This window comes from Hippoglossus stenolepis, chromosome 11 (genome assembly GCF_022539355.2).
Source record: "Hippoglossus stenolepis isolate QCI-W04-F060 chromosome 11, HSTE1.2, whole genome shotgun sequence".
NCBI lineage: Eukaryota > Metazoa > Chordata > Actinopteri > Pleuronectiformes > Pleuronectidae > Hippoglossus > Hippoglossus stenolepis.
The window spans coordinates 7,298,653-7,321,912 of NC_061493.1; the positions used below are offsets into that span (position 1 = coordinate 7,298,653).

Sequence of the window (23,260 nt, forward strand, 5' to 3'; positions counted from 1 at the left end):
TATACTGCCACGCTTTGGCTGAGGTCGGTCTTCAGGCCTGGCAGAAGGGCGACTGTTGTCATGGCAGCCTGGTTTGTACGTTTTTCGGTGTCCAGGAGACGTGTGGATGCACCAATCAGAGCATCTCCAATCCAGTGCTCCGGTTCTGTCCCTGTCTTCCTTGTTTACCCAGATGTGTTTGACGCTGACAACAGGCCTGCGAAAGTAAAATAAATACCTGAGGCTCGATGGTGTGCTCTTTGTCCCTGCCGTCTAATCCACTATGTCAAGCCTTAGTTTGCTTTTACAGTGAGCTCAGTGCGGTCATAACTTTCTCTACGCACGTCTGCGCTCCCTCGAAAGCCATTACTGTCTCTCCTCATCACGCTGCTCCCTCTTCCTCCCAAACACAACTTGATAGACACATTAACACTCCTTCACACCCAATTGAGCGCAGCGACCAAAGAGAGGAAGGAAACCCTGTGAATGTAGAGGAATGCGGCCATTAAAAGGAATTAGACGGAGCAGCTTCTGTGAAGGAGAACAGTAGAATGTGCGCCCGACAGCTGCAGCGCTCAAATACGAGAATTGGAGTGTCACTAACGCTCAATTGCAACCAATTATTTTTAATTGTCTCAATATGTTTTGTGTAAAAAAAGACGGTTTCATGATTAATGTACCATGACGAAGATTTCCAGTGTAGCGTGCTTAGAAATACACAATTTCAAGCCTTAAAAAAATGACAACAATGATTTTAACTTTAAATTTAATAGTCCTCGTCTTTAAATGTTATACACAATACCACCAGAACACCATCTCCACGCCTGCGTTGTCTATGCTTTTTAATTGACTGTTGTGTCTCTATTTTCTACAGCATATTGTTGGCAATAAGGTCTTCCCGACTGTTACTAATAATATTTCTCTGGTGTACATTACAGTTAATTGAAGTGCAGCAGCTGTCAGAATAATTACATGCTGATGTTTGCGACTTGGCAGGGAAGGATTACACTCAGCCACAAGCTCTGGAGGAGTTTCCTTTTCCTTTTTTCTTCTTCTTCTTCTTCTTCTTCTTCTTCTTCTTCTTCTTCTTCGACTTGCGAGCCGACGTTATTTCAGCCAAATGCCAACAGAAAAACTGGCTCTGAGACAGACGGAGGGAGAGGGACATGGACTCTGTTTGCCTAATTAGATCCATGCTCAGGGACACTGTGGAAAACTGTGGTAATCAGCAGTTGTTTACAAATGGAAAAATGTGTAAAATATGAAAAAAATAAACCTGTTGCCCAAGGTTCTTCATCCAAGGTGTTGAAATCTAACGTTATATTTTACAAACAGTAATTATTAAAAAATGTTGCCTATCCTATGGGAGAAAAAAATACATGGTTGGCATATTTCTCATCCAAGCAAAGTTCTGTCAAAAACAATTTCAAAGTAAAACGCATCATTTAACAACAAGAAACTTAATCTGAGGATCTTATGTGTCTAAAGAGCTTAAAGTTCAAATCCAGCCGGTCAAATGACCACAACTTCTCCGCTCCGTTGTTGGCGAGGAGCAGATCCAATCTGCAGGAACCCACTGGACCTCTGTCTCCTCAATCTTCTCCAGGTCTGCCTTCAGCTCCCTGAACGCCACGGCGATATCTCCATTAACCATCACCTTGTCGAACAGGTGACCGTGCTGGTTCTCCATTGTTTCAGCTAAGTTGATCATGTCCTCAAAATCCTCTTCCTGTAAAAAACAGAGCACTTCTGTCAATGAATGAGGGAACAGGAGGCTACTTTTGGTTTCCTGTAGCTGTACTCTACTATTTGTGAGTCATCTCATTAACCATCAAGCAACAGAAGAAAATAATCTGCACAGTAAAAGTAATAAAACATCATACTACAAACATTATTGGAAAAGGATCCCTATTACCATTTACTGCCCCAACGTGTTATGGGCCTTAAATTGTAAAGTGGCGACAACTATATTGCAGTAATTTTGTAGAAAGTAACTTTTTTCTCTTTTTACTTGCTGTTAATTTTTGATTTGTTCAAAAAATTAATAACATTGAGTTCAAATTTAATATTTAGATTGAACAAATTGACATTAAAAAATGTCTTTTACCAAAATAACAATTACAGATATTGCTGTAATTCTAGTAAAAAATCCATCCAACTTTTTTACGGTTGTTCACAGTTGTTTTCTGCTTGAGCCACTTTACGATATGAGGCGTAACAGATATCCTGAATGCAGAGAGTATAATCCACCAGCTGCAGCTCAACCCTGTGTCAGATCAGCCTGAACTGTCTGAGGCCTCTGCTGCCTGTCACTGGTCGAACTCCAGCCCATGCTGGTGTGTGACCTTTGGGCTTTAATAAGGGCAGCAAACGCTGAGTGAGGAGCCAGATGGGGATGTTGAGAGAGCATCTTCTTGTCTTGCCCGAAACACGTGCATCATATACCTTCTCTTGTTTGGAAACCCACCAGCAAAACTAAATGCACACCCTCCGTCATAGGGTTTGGTCATTCTTTCAAACCATTACATATACACACAAGATGAAACCTGTCATCTTCTGGACAAAATCATCCATTCTTAAATTATGGAACCCGAAAGCCACCCACCGAGCACCATTGTAACTCTCCATGCCTCTTAAATGTCTCTTAAATGCCAGAGTCAGCCATGTGTCAGGCAAGATCTGTGCAGGACTCACTTTGGTCATGTGTACATGTGCGGGGTTGGGTGGGTGTGTTACGTCCAGGGTGTTTGACCTCACTCCGCCCTGCATGTTACAAGACATGGATCAAGCACCTGACTCCACACGTGTGTTACCAGGTGGAATGTGATGCACATGTGGTTATGCTGTGTCCCTCTTACTGAAAAGATCTTGACTGGGTTTGCGTCGTCCTCATCGCAGATGAATTTCACTCGCCGCCTGGTGAGACGCAGCTCCTCGATACGTGGCGGCTTCACAAACACCACGTATGGTTTGAATTCAGATGTGTACACGTGCTTTATTTTCTGCGATTGCAAAAAAACAAAAGAAAGGGAGGGGATCTGATGAAGGCAGTGTTTAAAGTACAATAAACAATGTAAACACGAGTCACAGGAATAAACCCAGGTTTTAGAAGATCCGACCTTTGGCATGAAAACACAGAAAATCAGAATCATTCCATTTTGAGATCCTTGCATAGTGTGAAACTTCTGGTATTATTTCAAATCTGGCAGAGAGAAAACTTGTTATATGTTGAATTTTGTGTCGAGGATTGCAGCACAGTTGAGCAGTCTGGGTTGCAATCATGAGAGATTACTTTTCAGACTGTGTAAAAGTTGCACAGGCAATAATATGCAGCATATCAACAGCCTGACGGAATTTAATTTTAATTTAAATATTTATTTTGCCCTTCCTATCATTCTTTTGTGCATCACAGTGCTTGTAACGGCTAAATCCAATCGACCTGGGGATGGAATAGAAAGCTTCTTCTGAATCACCAGTCCCTGAACTAGCAGGGCGTAACACGTGGAGGTTCACACTATCCTTCCTCACCACACACACCCTGACACACCAGTAGCATGTGATCCCTCACTGGCTTCCCACCATGTCAACACGGCCAATAGGGCCTGGCCAAGCAGGAAGCACCGCTGCCAGGCACTAAACTCTTTAGTGGGGACACTTGGAAACATATTATTATGTATATATATGACATCAACAAGTTATATGATGAAAAACTGGAAGTTTTAATTCATTGTTTGTGCTAGTATGAAGCACCAGTGTGAATGATTTGAGGACACGTGTGCAGTTTTGGCTCAAAAACGTCCTTCTTGGAAACTGGTCCAAGTTCAGTTGATTGAGTAAACATTTCTCTTGTTTATTGGCATATCATACGTACACTTGGATGTGCATCCAGGACGCACACCTTGCCCTGGGCCATTACTCTGTGCACAGAGTCTAGACTGGTTCCATAGTAATGACCTTTGTATCGCCCATACTCTATGAACCTAAAGGGAACAGGGACAGAAACCGACAGAAAAGTGAGTTAGACAGAACGAAATGATAAGAAGACAGCAGTGGAAATCACTGTTATTAAAAGGGAGAGAAAGAGTCAGACAACAAAACACTTGAGGATGCCTGCATATATACGCTACCTGTGATTGAGAATGTCCTCCTCAAACATGTTAATTGGCACAAAATGATAATCCACCCCTTCGTTCTCCTGCTGTCTCTTCTCACGTGTGGTGTCTGAAAGAGAATGGGAGGCTGAAGTTGACTTCACATGGCTGAGAGCGCCTTTTGGCGTGCAAGAGATAAAGGTGACAGGTATGAAACGTGAAGATGCCTGTCTTACACGGCACTGTGACGCCATAACGGTCAGGGTTTGAGATCAGGAGCCTCTTCTTCAGTTCGCTGACGCCAACGCCGCTGGGCCCTTGAAACAAAGATCAAAACAGTATCATCGTGTGCTAATGTCCAGCATCAAATGGACTCGGTGATCTGGAGACACATCTGTCTTTATCATCAGAGAGGGAGAGAGTCAGACAGACAGAGCTCTGATTTCAACCTGATTTCAGTCTGAAAGTGATTCTCCAAACAGCTTTGCTCTATTCTCTCTGTCTGCGTCTTTCTATCGAACGTTCCACACCCTCAGGAAAATTTATAGTATCAAAGCCACACAAAGTATCAGTATCATTACAGTGTAGGATGCACAGGATGAGACGCACACACACACACACACACACACACACACACACACACACACACACACACACACACACACACACAGACTGTAGCATCTGGGATTTTCTTCTATTGCAGCTATGTCCATCCCCAGATTGCATCAGACTCTAATGGAGAACTGTCTGAAAGTAGAATTCCTGACATACCTGCCTTTTCCATCATTGTGTTGCATGAGCTCGATACATTACAAAATATCAAGTTTATTGACCCTCCACTCGTACACTGCTAATGTGCTTCACAGCTGCTCCACAGAACCGAAGAGGAACATCACCAGGCCATGTTTTTTTTCTTTTCCTGTCCTATCTGTAGAGTGTGACCGATCACTTTCGCCAATTTTCCTGGGGCATAACTGTCTATTGTTTCATTCTTAATGTGCATACAATGCAAACTGAAAGGATATATTTCCAACCTGGTCAAACATTATCCAGCTGGTCCTGTTTTAGCGATGAAGGGTTTTGGTTTCCCTGTCTTTAACACTCATTGCCAATAAAGTATAGATTCTTAATGATGACCTCTGGTCAATGAAGAGCCTTCGCAGCAGACAGTAAAACGTAATTCAGAGTCGGGGTAAGCTCCAACTCAATTAAATAGGAGTAAATCTAAATCCAAGCTGTCTTGACTGTTCCAGTTAGATGATGGAGCACTTGGCTGACATTATGTGGGATCTTATTCACAATCTGCTCATCCCCTTTTTCTCCATTCATCTATCATTTATCTCTGCTCTGCTTTTTTTTTTGCACCCCCTCAGTTCATTGTGTTCTTTCTTGTAGTTCCTTAGTTACAGATGACCTGCCGTTGTATCGTGATATGACATTAAAAAGACCTTCCGCGAGGCTCCATGTGAAATTCCCTGGGGAGCGATATAGCTCAGAAATACATAGAGCAGGCCTTCAGGATTGGCAGGGAAGTGAATCTGGGGTGGGCCACAAGGTAACTTAAGAGAACACAATATATTCTGACTGAGAGTTTTCTGACAGTGTTTACGTACTTCTGATGGGAAAGGATTGTTCTTGCACTCAAGAGTCGGAACATAAATCTTCATCAGTGCGTAACTTTTTCTTTTGATCAACAACAGCTTCTATAATACTGTCCTTTTAGCGAATGGGATCGTGTTATTTAGATTTTTTTGTGTGGACAAAAAAAAAGGCAGTGGGATAATATAAAACAGAACACAACCACTGACCACTGTGTATACAGTACTACCACAGTAACTACCATGCTCTAACCTGTGTATATAGCAAAGTTAGACAAATTCACACTGCTGGAACCCATTTTGAAGTATTTGTGCTTTATAAACAAACCCTCCACACAACATGGAAATCTGCCTTTCAAATGTCTTAATCTTACATACCAGCCAGAACGACCAGGCGGTGTCTGTCCTTGGGGTCTCTGTGATAGGGGGACACCTCTATGTAGGCAGGGGGATGAAATGAGCCATGTACCCCTTCACTCCACCTCCTGGACCGAGCCACCTCTCTGGCCCAACTGCTCTTTCTGCCTAGTCGGAAACTTCTTCTTAAACCAGCTGGAAAAGAGGTAGAGAGGCCTCAGACTTTCTGAGTTTATCAGTGTATGCAAAATTTAGCTTGTAATGTTGATATTTGAGTGTGTTGGCAAATAATCCTGTACCAGTTTATACACCCAGCAGATACAGGAAAATATTAGCAGACATTTGTCATATACAAGTATATTATTCACTTCCCTTTTGCTCAGTTTTTAGTCTCCACCAATTTCTGAGGAAAAATGGTGAATGGCCAAATGAATTACGTATACTGAGTTACTTCCGCTGCAAGCTGACTGGCCAGGATATGGTCATTTCGAGTGAAACTGTGGCAAATCCTGTAATATCTTTACAAAAACACCCTTTCACAAGAATAAAAGAGGATAAAGGAGCTTGGTCTGGGCCGACCCTATTTACAGATTCAGCAGCAAGTGATGAAAACAAGCTTAAACTCGGGTTTCTCCCTCTCTTGTTATGACAAACAGAGTTGACTAACTGGATGTGGTGTGAGTTATGTATTTTATTGCTTCCCCTGTTTGCTGTTTCGAAGTGTCGACACAGAGGTAATGGACAAACGACGGGGGTGCGAGACCTACAACATCTCTTTGAAAAATGCAAACGTCATGAAAGTTGCCACAGTCATTTAGACAACACGATGAGGCCACATTTTTGCGGCAGGCTTAGCATTGCTCAGCAGCTCGATGAAGGCTTCAGGATTGGCATATTGTGTGTTGTGTTGTTTTTGTTGAGTCTGGCTTCAGTTTGTTTGCGCCACCTCAAGAAATTGTATCGCCAGCCACAACTAGTATCAGAGTCTGGTGGCGAATTCCTTTGGATTCATCACTATGAGCGACCCCAGTCGTATTACATAGTCATTTGATCCACTCGTCAGAGCAGCTTTCAGAACACAGACAGACTGAATACATTTTTTTGTCTTGACACAGAAATGCTAAATGTGTCTTTTCTTTCAATCGCAATTTTGAGGTAAATTAATAGGCTTAATTCCTTCAGAACTTTGGAATTTGGAGTTTCCTTCCATGAGTCACCATCCATTTAACAGTGCTTCCCTTGGCGTACCATACGGACTTCACTTTACTTCGAATAAAAGTTAAAACACGAGAACTATTAAAGGATCAGCTTTGACAACAGAAAACACGTCAGAAGGGAGAGCCACGGCTGAAATGTGAGGCAGAACTGAGTACGACATCATTTCAGGAATCATCAACACTGCCACCCAAAGCCTGGTGTCAAGCACAGAGCTGCAACGACATCCTGAACAGTACATATTACAGTCAAGAATCAACAACTCTGTCATGTGTGGCTTGTAGGCCGTCTGGCATGCAGTGTCTGCCATGCGACTGTGGTCTGGCCTGGCTTGGCAGGCCCGCTCTCTTTCATGATGTTAACTGCAGTTAAGTGATGGTGCCAGGCTTTCTTTGACGTCAGCTGTAATTTCACTTTGTAAGCATATCTGTCCATTTCCTCTCTGGGCTTCACTTTAAGACACATGGCTCTATGGGTAGAGATTTCAGACAATTGTTTACATGGGATTTAAATGGATGACTTCACTCATAAATGTGAAAGGGTAATACATACAGTGTAAAACCAAGGCTGTACAGCGAATGACAAATATTTTTTCCTTGAATGAAATAAGGTCTAGAGGAAAAACATATTGTAATGGCTGAATTAATTCTGGCAGAGAATTTCTCTCCTGTTACTGAAAATGCTCTGTTACTGAAAACCAGAATGTCATTATTCCTGGTTATGAGACACTCAAAGTATGTGAGGAGATGAGAGGTCACTTTCTGGACCTGGACCCGTCATGTTAAGATTACATGATATGAACCTTAATATGCAAAAGTGAAAGCCAAAGTATCTTTATCACCTCTGGTGGCTGACTGCAGTATTGCTTACAAACCCAACCTACTCCATGTTAGTCGAAGGGACATGGACCAAACTAAAAAGTCAAAGTACATTTTAAATACATTTTTCTGAAATATGGTGTCCGTCATTGCATACATGTTCAATCATTAAGCTTTTCTGTTCAGTTTAGTTTTAATTAGTTATTTGATGCTATTAGAATTAGGTAAGTTGTAATGATTGACAGCTAAGACCAACTGTGATTGGTCGAGTGCATGTAATCCTGACTTAAATTTTGCCGCTCCCTCCCCTAATTGCCACTGCCCAGACTAGTCCGATAGTGGGAGGAAGTGGAGACGTGTCATCCATCCTATACAGTCTATGACAATATGGCTACTGTGACCCACAAGCTAATTTTCAAATGCAGCTGTTTATAGTAGGCAGAGTTAGCGAGCTAGTCGATGAATGTAAACTCAAATGCACCTCTAGGTTCATGTGAGTTATCTGACATTTACACAGTAAGAAAAAAAAGGAGTGAGTTTGATATTAAAAAACACTCCAAAAAGATGTTTGTTACATTTGTCATGGAACAACAAATAATGTAACACTCATCTTTGCATAATGTGGAGCAGATTGTTTGTTCAATCTGAAAACCTGCATCTGAAAACCCTTGGGGTTTACAGGGTGTTGTGTGCCTTCCATCTGCTTTTAATCTTGCTGCGCTAATTAAAGCCAACTGGCTGCTGGTGCATTTAGGTTTACATTTAACAGATAGATGTAATAACTTGGCAAGAAAACAAGTACACATATTTCCCAAAATGTCAAGGTATTCTTCAAAGAACAGACAGATCTGTTCAAATCTGTTAGCAAGGGACAAGTGAGTTCAAGCTATTGGCTTGGTTTAACTGTCTTTACCATGTAATAACCTGTACATGGATAATGATCGACTATGTCCGGTCTCTCTCACTAACTCTGCCTCTGATTACACTGCATGCAGTCATTCAGTCATACAGCATCAATACGGTTTTACATGCCAAGCAAAGAGGAAACACAGAGTCTGAACCACGTCCTCAGGTGGAGCCTGGCCGGAGATAAGATGACCTGCACATTATTAAATGCACATGAGTCTTAGAAATGATATAATGCAACATCTGTAATTTCCTTGCCTTGCATAGACGTCAGGAGCCTTTTTACAATCAGGTCTACGTGCACGCCCCCATATGAACATCCTGCACTGCTCACATGCACACACAGAAATACACACACGCACATCATGTCCAATCCATGAGATCAAGACAAATGGGATAAATGGGAAGGTTAGAACCACATTTGCTGGTCTAGTCCTTCCCCCCTAAATCTCTATACCACAAAAACGACATCATCATATGAACTGGGACTTCTGCAAATATAACTGGGGTCTCCTTTCTGGAAGGTCTTCATAGTTTTTCAACACATATTCAATACACAGTGTGTGTGTTGTTGTGAGCTGTCATGTCGCCCCGAGTGTTATTGCCTTTTATCATACTCATCTCTTCGCCAGTATGACAGTGGAACAAGTTAAACATCTCACCGACGTGGATCCCTGTTATAGCTCCGTAGTCGACATCCTCCGTGACTGGAAAAACAGGAAAAGTGAAGAGGAAAGAGTGAGGAAAGCGTGGACACAAACCACAGGAGGATGACATGTGCGTTGCTCTGAAATTGTATCCTAAAAGTATTAACATATGTTCTGACCCAAATGTCCTAATATTGTGCTTTGGAAAGTCTAATAGTAGTTTTATTTAGACATGATATCCTTATATTAGAATTATTAATAACTACCTTACTCTTACAAAGTGATTGCTGGTGAAAAACTAAAGCGCATTGTGGGAGGCCGGAGACTTAACCTGCTCGGTTACAACAGAGGAAAGTTTCTTTAAAACTCCAAACTCTCCAATTACATGACTATTATCTGTGGTTAACAACTCTTTAAATCTTTAAAAACCAAAACCAAAAATGCTCCTGTGTATTATATCATTTAAATTATTCTGATGGTGAGTTTTGAAAAGCAAATTTAAACAGACAGTACCTTCCCCCTCATCTGCGGAGCATGTGGAGAAAACAAAAGTTGTGAGTGTGACAGGAGGGCGGCAGAGCTCACCCATGACCTTCAGACATGACCTCTCAGCTCTGCACTGAGGGAGCTCCAATGTGTTTATTGTAAAGTGTTAAAATGATTTTTTTATTATTTTCATGTGCGGTGAGTTTATGGACAAACGTTGGCTCAGCACCTGGTGGTTTGACTTGCCGAGGCTTGAACAGGGCTTTGGGTCGCTGTAGTGCGACTCTCCTGTAGGAGGCCAGATGAAACAAGGACGAATCAAAACAGGACTTAATCAAAAGGACTGACAGATGTAGGTCTTTTTTCACAGCAGACACTTTCACAAGTCACTTGGAAAGTCACAGGTGTAATTATGCGCAGGTTAGTACTGTGGCCTCACAGCAAGAAAGTTCCTGGTTCAAATCCTGGCTCGGCGGAGGAGTTTGCATGTTCTCCCCGTGGCTGCGTGGGTTTTCTCCAGCGACTCTTCCCCCCCAGTCCAGAGATATTCAGATTGGGTTAAGGTTCATTGGGAACTCTACATTGGCAATAGGTGTGAATGTGAGCTTGAATGGTTGTCTCTGTATGTTGGCCCTGCACTACGCTGGCGACCTGACCTGGGTGCACCCTGCCTCTTGCCCAATGTCAGCTGGGATTGGGGCCCGCTCCCTCTGTGACCCTCAAAGGATAAACTGTACATATTATGGATGGATGGATGGATGGATGGATGGAGTCATTGTTCATGTTATCAGGAACACCTTTCTGTGACAGTCAAAATGTCTGCTGTTAAAAAAGAACGTATTTGACAGTTTTGTTGTTAAAAGTGGATGAATCAAAAGCCAAAGAGCACCTCTCATGGAGCTGGGGGGAGGGGATCAGCCCTGCCCGACTGTCGCTGTCGCCGAGGTGACAAGCCTGCCACCAGGTGTCCTCCTCCATGTTGACAATCTGCAGGACGTCGCCTCTTTTAAAGGAAACCGCCGCGTCTTTGCACGGGACAGTGGGATCCTCGTTTGGATCATAATCAAACAGAGCCCGGACAAAGAGCTTGAGAGAGATAATCATTAAACATTGTTAGCATTCAAACAGACTGGTGACAAAGAAAAATACCCATATTTATTTGTTTATTTGTTTATATATTTATTTGTATTTCTCTTTTTCTACAGCAGCTTCATGAACCTCTATATCCTGGCAGCGGACGTCTTTGTCTGCTTGTCTTTCACATGTACGTGTCATTTTTGAGAAATGACCACAATAACTGAAAATAATTTGTCATAATTCATTGCAAATGTTTGCTGCTCCGAGAGTTTCCAACTTGGACGTGGTGTATGGTGTGGTGTGAGCAACTATTCTTTCTAAACAGAGAGATTGGTGGAATGTGACATTTTCCACATAAGGTGTTTAGATTTATGGTTAATGTTAAATTGAGTTGATACAGCTCAGCAGATGGGATGTCTATACAATTATAAATCATGTGTTTTAATGATAAAAATTGTGATGAGGCCTTATCCTTGACTGTCTGATCTGAGTTTAGGTCTTGACAACCGGACTACTGCTGTGACAGCACCGTGGCAAAGACACAAAATATAACCAAACACACAAGACTCCACTGATTTCTCTCTTCTTACCAAAAGCAGGTGGGTAGAGTTCCTTCTGCAGCCAGCTTGAATTCTAACATATTTAAAAAACATACAGCAATAGATTACTGTAGGTTAATATTTACTGTACCTTCTTTGACAACATTTCTTCCTTGGAGGAGGCCGGGATGATCGTAAATGTGACGTTACCCTGATAACGATCCTGTGCAAGAACAGCAATATTAAGAAATAGTTTCATACTTTGGGAAGATCAACACCACTGTCACGTGTTAAGTGTCTCTGCCCAGTAGCTTAGAGCATAGAGGCTGGACATAGAGGAAACAGCTAGCCTGTGTGAATGAAAAAGGTTCAGCACATTTCAGGTTCACATATGTTCATAACATTTATTCAGGGGTGGGGCAAGGGGGGCACTGGCCCCAGCTGAATCTGATTGGCCCCCCGAAGTGCCCCTGTCCTGTTAGTAGCCTCTAGTGACTTACTTACATTACTAACAATAAATATGAGAAATTGTTAAGAAATTTTATTTTCTCAGCTTTTTTGAAGAACACCATGAGCTTAAACAAGGAACAAATTTGAAAATGTGTTCAATGATGTGTGGCTTTGCTCAAAGCTATAGAGCTAAAAGTAAACAAGGAATTAATTAAATGTGCAACTAACTGGATCAAGCATTGTGATGGGTGTTGGACATTAAAACCCTCTGTGTAAACTGTGGCCCCTTTATAGCCCCTGACTTAGAGAATCCTAGTTCTGCCTCTGCACATATTTGATACACTGTCCACTAGCAATGAATTGATTCTACTGACAAGCACTGCCTGTGCAACCAACTCCTCATAGAGCTCTGTGTCACAGAACTGCATTGTTGTCAATGAGCCCCACTGTTGCACTGGGTAACTTGTCCCTGCATCATCATAAACATGGTCACTATACACTTTAATCTGAATCCACTGGCATGCCAGTATAGCAGTCTACACATTGTAAATAATAGCATGTTGAATCATCTACACCAGGAAAAAGCCTTAAACAACTTGCTGTTACTCCTATTTGAGAAAGATTTGCTTAAACTACAGCATCTTAAGAAATTGGAGATACTTTTTTAAAAGATGAAATATATTTCATTTAAGTTTTAAATCTTAATTTGAAACATAGAGGGTTGGAGCCACAGACATGGTGTAGATGATTATTTTTATATGGTATTTGTCTTCTCATGAGATTTGATGACAATGACAAAAATTCAAAAAAAACAACACCGGTGAAGCAAACAAACAAGCAGTAGAAACACTAACCATTAGAGGAAGGATCTCCTTTGGCTTCCTGTTCTCCAGTGAGACTCCATTCACCTCTTTCAGCTCATCGCCTTCATGGATCAGACCTTCAAAGTGTTGGAGACACAGATGGAAAATTGTACCACATGCTCTTCTCTCTAGGATGCATATGTCATATTATAATCTTACCAAACCATATTCTGTATAAAGTTTCATCAGCTTACCACTTTTATCAGCTGCACCTCCTCTCATGATCCTCGCCACCACAATGGCCCCGGTCGCTTTATCCCTCTTAATCGTTGCCCCCTTGAGGATGGCGATGTGGGGGTGAAGGGATGACGGACAAACAGAAGAGTAAATGCACAGAGGCAAAGAGGTTAAGTGATTCAGACAGTGAAAATAAAATGTTGATTGTTTTTACAGTCACTTCATTGCAAAATGAAGGTTGTTTGTATCAAGAAGGGGCCGTTTAGCCAGCTGCCGTCATGTAACACACAACACGCTGGAAAAGATTATCCAAATCAGCATTATTTTCAACAGATGTTACTGATGTGCAGCAAATCGCAATGGAAAGAGCCTCTTATGTAGCTGACTACAATCAACTCATAGTCGGGTGTAACCCTGTTGTCTGAAAAACAGGAACATGCTGAATCGATCAGAGACCATGTCAGGAAAAGGTCAGACCCCTTCCACTCGAGTTTTAGGATCAATACAAAAATGTGTTCCTTATTATTTGACATCATTAAGTTAATTATTCTCATATTTAACCCTAAACCCTATTTTTCCTTTAAAAAAAAGATTGAACTCATCGACGCTGTGTTAATTTTTGGTTATTTGTTTGTCTTTTAGTTAGTGTGATCTAAAAAACCTGGCCACACTTGTCTTTGATATTTGGTAAAAAGTGAAGCCACAGGCTGAGAAACCAAATGATTACTTTTGATGTAGATCCATGAATTCTGTAATGGAATTTTCACTTTGCTTGTGAGGTCATTTGTAAAAATGTCTGCTATTTTCTAATGAACTGGACCTACTTGCATGGAAAAGAATCTGGCACAAGTACCACAGAGCTGTCCCTCACTATATGGATTGTTTTCCAGATACAAATTTTAAAAAATTGAATTTATTTGTATTGTTCAATAACAAATTTAGAGGATTTTGCGGCCTTGTCGGAGGTATGTGCTCTTCATCTGTTTTCATCCCAGTTTCACTTAATCCAGGAAATTTGCAGAAATAAGTGACAATGATTTGGAAGAAGGTGGAATGAGGTAGATCATTCCGGGAATATCCAGAAACTGAGCTGTGATTAAAGACCTTGAAACAGGTTGATTTACATAAGAATCAGAACGGAAATGATCCCAATCCCTTAAAGGACTCCATTAGGAGGCATATTTGTGCCTACACACACACACATACACACTCACTCAACACACAGACACACACACACACACACGCACACACACACACGCACACACACACACAGAGAGAAACACAGCAGATATATGGCAACAAAGTTGTGGAAGAATTGACTCTGCAATTTCCAGGTTGAGGAAAGTGAGCAGCAGCCCAGAGGCAGAGGTGATCCAGGCGGCTGCAGGAACTCTTTCTTGTTTCCCATAATCCCGAGAGCTTTCGTTCTGCTACACCTGGACATACGTGGCTTTAGCGCCTCGCTACTTAAGTTGACAACACGCAATAAATTCAGTCGCCAACAATTCAGCCTTGACTCTCGTGGATGTTTATGCCTCATGTCCTTCTATCCTGCATGTCTGTTATCGTGGCTAGACAAATGCAATTGCTGTGAAACATGGTTATTGTCGTAAGTTAAATACTTTTTGGGGTTTTTGTGCATTTTGAGGCCACGTAGACCAAATTAGAAACAGGTTTACATGTAGCCACAGAAATACAGCTTTCCTCTCGAAGCCTCCATGCCCATGTGAACAGTGAAAAAGAAATTGTTTAAAAGTTGTTTCACGTTTGTGATAAGGGCAAACTGCTATTTCTGGGTCATTATTTGTGATAATAGGAAGATTTAATGGATTAATACATTTTTAGTTAGCTTTAGTTGCTTCATAGAATTTAAGGGAACTATTGGGTATTGGCGGAGGCATACGCTATATTGACTGCCATTCTAGTTTACATAACAGTCTTGATTTTCTTTAATAAGAGGTTGTACTTCGCTAGCACAAATCTGTTCAATTTCTTCCTGAGAGTTAGCTGAGAAGATTGAGACCAGTGTCATATGTTTATCCCAACATAAACATGCAGCGAGAGCCATCGGGCAGTTTAGATTTGAATGAAGACTAGAAACAGAGGGACTCACCTGCTTTCAAAGGTAAAAACACCTCCAAAGCTAATTTATGAACATGTTTCAGTAGATCTCTGGATGTAGAAATGTTAGATCCAGATAACCATGCAGGCAAACAGGTAAAAGACTGGCATCAATCTTTTCATTAACTTTAGGCAAGAACGCGTAAATGGACTTCCTAAAATGTTGAACTAATCACGTAAACAAAACAAGAGATAGATTTTGATTTTACCGTCAACATTTAAACACAAAGACACATTCACTGACCAGTGGCTCTTTGGTTTTGACCAGACTGACAATTTTGACTGAATCCTCGTCCTCCTCCAGCACATCGTCAGGTACTGGTGGAAGAGACGGCTCAAAGTCCCTCTGAGCTACAGCGTCATGGACAAGCAGGAGACTCTGTGAGGGAAACAGAAACAAAGTGGATTCAGACGTAACACTTTGAACTGTAGGTGCTGTGAGTGGATGTGGTAAGTATTGTGAGTGTATTCCAAAAAAAATTTATATTGTCCTGTGTTGGCTATAAAGCTACTGTTAAATTCAGTGTGAATAAATGCATGTGTAGTCGCTGCAAATATGTGTTCATTTAATATTATTCGCTTTAAATGAAGAAATGCTGTCGAACCACTGTCACCACGGTTTTACCAGCACTCATTTAGTTAGTTAGTTAGTTAGTTAGTTAGTTAGTCCTCTTTGTCCCTTGAGCGGCATAAGGCATCAACGATCTGCCTCCACCGGGACCTGCCCTTGACTACATGGGCCTCTCCCCATGTCAGATCCATCTCTTTCAGCCACATTTTGCCGCCATGTTGATTTGGGCCGACCTTGATGATATATTTTCCTGAGGGATCCATCGTGGAAGGCGTTGATCTTGTTCATGTCACATTTTACTGCGCGCCAGCATTCCGGGCCAAAAAGGGAGAACAGACGTTGACGTTGCTTTGCACAGGTTTGAGACAAAGTTAAACGTGGTTGTAAAGTTAAGAAAACGCATTTACTCAAACAAAAGTACAACCAGCCCGAGTTGACTTATTAAAGCCGACTTGGAGGTGAATGAGGGTGTGAAAACATTTAAACAAATTTGGCCGACTGCCTCCACTCACTACACTGACTGAATCCAAACACAGCACTTTTGGTCGCAGCGTTGCCAGTGTCGACATGAGCCAAACTTGATTTACAGTAGTTTTGAGTAGACTGCCAGCCTGTGGGCCACCTGAGAGCCACCCCCCACATCACTCCCTCCGCCTGCAGTTGTACTGGCTCAGCTCATTTTCCAAAGCAGGGCTGTGGATTATTCTATGAGTCATAATTAATTCCCAGACAATTCAGTTTACTTTTTGAGAACGCTGGCAGTGTGCAGCCCCTCTGGTTTGTTTGCAGGGTAAACATTCTGGGTAAACATGAATCTATTGCTGTGATTCTGCCCAGACTACAATTCCAAAACAAGGAGAATTAACTGTAATATAAAATAATAAGAAGAGGGGGGGAACATCTGCTCATTGACTTAATTTGAACAATCAGCCAATCCGTCTGTCAGTTGGTCTACTTGTTATCCCTGCATCCATCAACAGTTGCTCTGCTCAGAAGCTGCCAACACATTAGCAATGTGTCTCTGGCCACTTTCAGAGACAGGTCTTTCAAAAAAAATAAACATTCATTTACACAACATTGTACACGGTGTCTCTCATAAGTATGTGCGAGCTCCCGCGTTGGGGCCAAGAACAAACAGGTCATTAAGACTGTTTAAACAAACCTGTTAGTTCTCGTCTGACTTCAGCTCCTCATTAGGAATAGCCACAAATTCTGCAGCCCACTGGAAAACCATACGCTGCATGTGTATATGTATGTGTGTGTGGGTGTGTGTCTGAAATATGACTGTCAGCAGACCTGAAATAAGACAACATGCATTTGAGTAATCTGGGCCTCTAGATGAGCGAACGCTACTGAACCTAATTAGAGAGCGGGATAGCTGCAAACGCCAGAGTGGTTAATAGATGTCAGCACCTCACAGCAAACAGAATGATGAGGTGACATAAATTAAAATAAAATTTACAGTTGGATTAACGTGTCACTGTCTGTGACCCAAATAGGAGCCGACTCGGGGAAGCAAAATGCTCATGAGTGTTCTGATGTGTGAGGGAGCTCCATTGTTCAGTTGCCTGAGCAGCCTCAGAATAGATGAGATGAAGCATGTCTGCATGGAAATGAGGCTCTCAGACTCCGGCTCTCGTGTTATGTTAAGAAAAATGAATGAACGTGTAACTACGCTGCTCGTAAGTGGGTTTATTTTGCTGTTAATGATCCTTTCAGATCGGGGCACTGGAGTAGAATCAACATCTTTTACGACTGGATTACATCCGTGCTTCATAAATGATCCATGTGAATGACAATTACAGGATATGCTTCAATGATACAACTACAGTGTGTGTGTGTGTGTGTGTGTGTGTGTGTGTGTGTGTGTGTGTGTGTGTGTATGTTGCTTAGGCACTGAAGCTCAAACAATAACACATATACTGTTAATGGAGATGGACGATGGACTTCCTCTCAATATCCAGAAATGAAGCCAGAATATCCTGGATATGAACGCTGCCATGTGTTAATGGCAGAGTAACTGTCAGAGTAGTAACCAGAAGATGGAGCCGCAGCATTGAGGTCAATCATGACGCTTCGCCCCATTTTTGCAGCATCTTTTACAGAAAACTGAACTTACTGGAAAAATAAACACTTAGACAGTCAGTTTGATAACAGCTGCCTCATATAAGAGAAACCATCTTTGAGAGAAGTATTATCTCGGCCAAGGAGGTCGTGTCTTCACCCCTGTCCTTTCTGGTTTATGTTAGTTAGTTAGCTAGCTAGTTAGCCCGTTGGTTAGCCCGTTGGTTAGTTAGCTAGTTAGCCAGTTAGTCAGCAGGATTACACAAAAACAACTGAACCAATTTCCATGAATCAGGGGAGCGGATCCAGGATTCTTTTCTTGCCTTCTTTAAGATTTTAAGATAGGGCATTTTTTCAACATTATCATTGATTTCTCAGAATTCACAAATCTTGATGAATAAAAGAAATCCCGTTGAGGGAATTTATAATCTGAGTGTGTGCTATTTGGTGCAGATCCAAATAGGAATCCAGATCTAGTCAAATTTAAATGTAGTTTCACAAGGGGACTGTGAGGTGTGAAATGAGTGCCATTTTAGCTTTGTGTTTTTGACTTTTTAGTTTGACCTATGTCCTACTTTGTGGAGCCATCTTTACATACTGTGGTTTTTAGAAATGATGTTATTTGACAGGACTTGGCTGAGGACGGTTTAGGTCAACACACATGTGTGAAACTACAGGTGCACATCTCCATGAAGAAAAAAAGTCCTCACCTTAAAGTGGGGTTTGGAAAAGAGAGCAACCAGTTCTTTGACCTCATCTCTCCAGCCTTGGTATATGAGTTCCTCTACCAACTGGAAGCAGAGGAAACGAGGAAATGATAAATATATATTTTATGATTGTACATTAACGTATATCATGAGTGAGGTTTGGTACAGTCTACACTGTATTAGCCAGACAAGACAGACCAGCAAGCAGAGACAAAAATCATTAGTGAAATTCAGCTTCTATCAGATTCCGACTGCAGTGACACATCATCGATGCCGTCATTATTACCAGTGAACTGCTCCCTCATATGGACCCAATTACTCCCAACTTACTTTTTATTACTTGACGTTAATTATTTGCCTGTTTCTCTGTTTTTGGTTTTTGTATCTTTCCGCCACTGTTGGAAAAAATCTTTTTTTTCTAAAAAAGTGCTCCTGAAAGTTTAAGGCTACACGACAGCTGCGGTGACAGCTAAAGCAGAGCAGCCTTGACCGTCAGCAGCAAGTGGAGAGGCAGCAAGTGACTGTGTGCAGTCGCCTGTCTTGTCAAGCATATTACTGTAATGACTTCTACTGCTTCAAGATGTTGTGGCGCACTCCAGAGACACAATGCATGAAGGTCATTAGTTTCCACTGTGAGCAAACAGAAGCCTCTCTGAGGGGAAACAGACCCATGGTTTGGCCCTTCCAGTAGGTCCTGATGATTTAAGCCAGGCAGAGAGTGGCTGTCGGACCGAATCTGAGGCAAAGGGAGCGAAGGGAAGGGGAGAGGAGAGGGGTAGATAGACGTATGGAAACATGGCAGGGATTACAGTTTGTATGCTATAAGAAGACGATAAAGGAAAGCAAATGAAGTAGAAGTAGAATTAATGCAGGAAAGGAGGATGGATGGAGGAGTGTGGTTTGCTGATGGAGAGGGGGAGGAGGTGGAAGCATGGAGTAAGGGAAAAGTGTAAAAAGTTTGTTGTTTTGTACTTTGTCCATGAACAACAGAGGGAAAACTGAATGTGGGAGGTGATTAAAGCGGAAGAAAGGAGGAAGAGGAATGGGTGAAAATAAAGGAATGATTGGTTGCTGACGGGAATGAGGATGACTAGTGCATGAAATCAGAATCGCATCTGAGGGGAATAGAGACCTGTCGTGCTGTTTTAGAGCCACAGCTGTAGTGGGAGTACTCCCTGTCACTTCGTCTTAAATCTGAAATTAATTGTATTCCTCCAGCCTGAAACATTAGACTACACACAGAATGGATTTAGCAGCCTCGTGCTCGCCACTGTCCACAGTGACCTAACTCCTGGCAAACAACGATATCTGCTCTTACACGTTGCCTCTCAGGAGATAACATCTGAGCTGACGGAGATTCGAGACAACATTTCATAATTCAGTACACATATGAGGGGAAAGCACGTTCCTCTTGTGCTTCTGTGTGACAGGAGAGTCAAACTGTCACCGTCTGCAACGTGTCTGTCTGCGAAAGATGTTTGCAGAGAGTCACTTACATCTGATGCCAGACGTGCTGCATGCTCTTGGACGGGGACGGGGCTTCGCTTCTCAAACCGCTTCAGCCGCTCGTGGATCTGTCAGTTCAGTAAAGTATCATAATAAAGATTCTCCATTCTCCAAGGCCATTTACTGCAGGTTTTACTATTATCCACTCACTGATACAACTGCTAATATTACTAATATCACAACTACTACGGAGATAATTAAATGATATTAAGCAGGAGAAAAAGAAACAGGAAAAATACCTAGTTGGACAAATAATTTTAGTTTATGATTATAACACACACTTACATTAAGGACCTGCTTTGTTACCAGGGCTAGAACAATACAAATATCAATTTAAGAATAAATGCCAATATTTATTGGAGAAAAACAGCTTGATTAAAAGTGGATTCGTTTGACCTGTTTTTTGTTTTCAAGTTCCTCTTGTTTTTCAATTGATTATTTGAATGTACTGATATTTTCAGATTTCTGTTTTTGCAGTTCAGATTTAGATAATACACACAAACTGCATCATAATCTCCTGAAATACAACTTACTAAAGGATAGTATTACTCAGCAGTATATGTATACATTGCAGTATTATTCTGGTATACACTAGCTGCAACATTTTAGTGTCTCATACATACTAATTCATTCTTTTAACACTTTCAGGGACTAAAATACTATACTACACTACACTTTACTATTTTACACTATACTATATTATACTATACTATACACTGCTGTATACAAAACTATACTATATTACACTATACCATATAACACTATATGTACATAACACTATAGTTACAATATGCTATACTACACTTCACTATATTATACTACTACACTACACTATGTTATACTACACTACAGTATACCATACTATATCAAACTAGACCATAATACGTATGTACACATGCAATCAACTTATTACAATTTAATTACATGTAACAATTCAAATGCAGGACTTTGACTGAACAAAGTGGGATTTTAACATGTTGGAAAATAGAGGATGTAACTATACAATCACACATCATTGTAGCGTCTTCACCTTGAAGAGCAAGTGCAGCTTCTTCTCCATCAACATGCTGTGGAGGAACCTGTAGTCCTCCTCTCTGTCTGTGTGAGACTCTGTTCCAGACATCACTGAAGATAGCAGCCTGCACACGCCTGCAGGAGGAGGAGGACACACCCACACGTGGAAAACGCACATATACTGTACATCAATGAGCAGTACACCTGCATCTGTATTTGATTTAAGGAGCGTGTTTTAAAGGTTAGGAGGTGAGGTCAAGAACTCAAAGAGAGAGGTCAGAGGTTAAATTGGGGGTGTGATGAAAACCTCCCACAGGGGAGCCTCACTGTCTCACAAGATTGAACGTTGTGGTGGTCTTACTTCCTTTTCCCCTTATGGAGACATTTGATCCTTAAGGACACGATATGGAAGGTGAAACAAAACATGAAACTACTGTGCTTCAATTAATTATCTTGTGCACTTTTAACTTGCAGTCCCTCTGACATACACTACCTCTGTGTTCTGTTCGGCTCAGCATCTCCCTGACTCTGAAAAAGAAAAGACAGAAAGAAGATCTAAATAGATTCATGATCAAAGAATCACGATCATAGATTCATGATCAAAGAATTCTCGCTTCATATTTCCTTTGTTTCTATGAATCGTGAGGAGACTAGAGTGAAACATGGTGAAAAAGAAATTAAATTTTTCTACTTAGTATGTAAAAAATTGTATGTGAGATATTACTGCCCCCTAATGCTCATATGAGACATTTCAACATCACAGTACTTTACTGTTCCGCTATCAATATGGTCATGTTAATAAATTACTGAGTCAGTGAGTGATTGTTCACATACGTTCACATTATTTTTCTTTATGACATTAACAATGTGATTGATTGATCAGTATTACTTCACTGAAATTACATTAAACATAAGGTGAAAACATAACTTATAGAGGATAAATACTGGACGCACACTGCTCTGAATGAATTTGTTTTAACCACATACTCACATTTTAGGATTCTGATCAGTATATGTAATGTAGTCATGACATGTAAATGCAAATGTTTAAAAATGTTAAATTGTTCGTTGAACAAACGTGCACTTGTTAGATAATATTATCTATGTTGGAATCAGATAGTTTCTTGTTTCCCTCCATTAGCGGGTCTGCAGAACAACAACCACACTAATATTCGTTTTTTCCTGATTTCCTGATTTATATAATGTTTCTGAAGCAGATGAAATCAGAATAAATGACTCATAACAATCTATAACTTTTTTTTTTTAAATGAACAAGCTTGGATTGAGACATGTTATATCCATTCCAACAAATTTTAAGCACAACCTCAGACAAGTTGAACAGCACTCACCGGCGACTGCCCCTTCCATCAGGCCCAGCTCAGGCAGACCAAGCAGCTCAATACCCAGAGAGTGAGAGCTGCATTTGAACATCCACTTGTGCAGAGAGGTTGTTTATAGTTCGAGCGGCCAGATTGTAACAGATTCAGTCGATATGTGCCAGGTCTGACCTAAATCAAGCAGGCAGGAGATCAATAGAGCAATCAGAGAACAGGGGGCACAACGTTAAAATTGGCCCACAACCAGTGGTGGAAGAAATATTCAGATCCTAAAGTAAAAGTATTATTTCCACACTTTTAAAATACTCCACCACAAAGTACAATTCCTGCATTCAAAACCTTACTAAAGTAAGAGTATGTGAGTATTATCAGCAAAAAAAAAGTATTTAAAGTAAAATTACTGCTGCATTAATGTGTGTGTTGTATTTTACTGCTGTAGATGTTTCTGTAGGTGTTTAAATTTGAACGACTTTATAAATTGTTTGTAGATTAATCTACAGCAATGCATCATATTCTATATGATCATCACATGTCTGTGAGAACAATGTATCTCTAAAAAGTCTTTCAGCTCTGTGATGATGCATTTTACAGTTGATTTAGAATTTTCTCAAGTTCATCTTTCAGTTGAATGACAAAGATTCAACATCAACACATCTGGAGACACATGGTTTACACTGACATCTGAAAAGTAACTAAAGCTGTCAGACAAGTGAACTATTAATAAAATCCCATGAGAT

General features: G+C 41.1%; 1 protein-coding gene across 2 annotated transcripts; it reads right to left on the minus strand.

The window, feature by feature from the left end:
* Positions 1–731: 731 nt before the first annotated feature.
* On the minus strand, positions 732–22,688 carry LOC118117953 (MAGUK p55 subfamily member 7). Of its 2 annotated transcripts, XM_047341865.1 has the most exons (20): positions 22,536–22,688; positions 21,680–21,714; positions 21,203–21,321; positions 20,163–20,240; positions 18,670–18,750; positions 15,569–15,703; positions 13,221–13,302; positions 13,018–13,103; positions 11,865–11,936; positions 10,987–11,183; positions 10,327–10,385; positions 10,125–10,136; positions 9,627–9,671; positions 6,047–6,220; positions 4,307–4,387; positions 4,107–4,200; positions 3,851–3,959; positions 2,838–2,981; positions 2,674–2,742; positions 732–1,708 (listed from the first exon to the last, which is right to left on the minus strand). In XM_047341865.1, exons 2-20 carry the CDS (start codon positions 21,702–21,704, stop codon positions 1,478–1,480), a joined length of 1,893 nt encoding a protein of 630 aa, XP_047197821.1. In that variant the 5' UTR covers positions 21,705–21,714; positions 22,536–22,688; the 3' UTR covers positions 732–1,477. The 2 variants fall into 2 exon arrangements, with proteins under 2 accessions (XP_047197821.1, XP_035026540.2); XM_035170649.2 differs by lacking the exon at positions 2,674–2,742.
* Between the last annotated feature and the right edge of the window lie 572 nt (positions 22,689–23,260).

Coding starts and splice junctions, on each gene's coding strand:
- LOC118117953 (XM_047341865.1), bottom strand. CDS start 21,704: ATGCTGAGCCGAACAGAACACAGAG. Junction 20,241..21,202: donor AGCTGCACTTGCTCTTCAAG/GTGAAGACGCTA, acceptor CTGAACTGACAG/ATCCACGAGCGGCTGAAGCG. Junction 11,184..11,864: donor AAGAAATGTTGTCAAAGAAG/GTACAGTAAATA, acceptor ATCTCTCTCAAG/CTCTTTGTCCGGGCTCTGTT.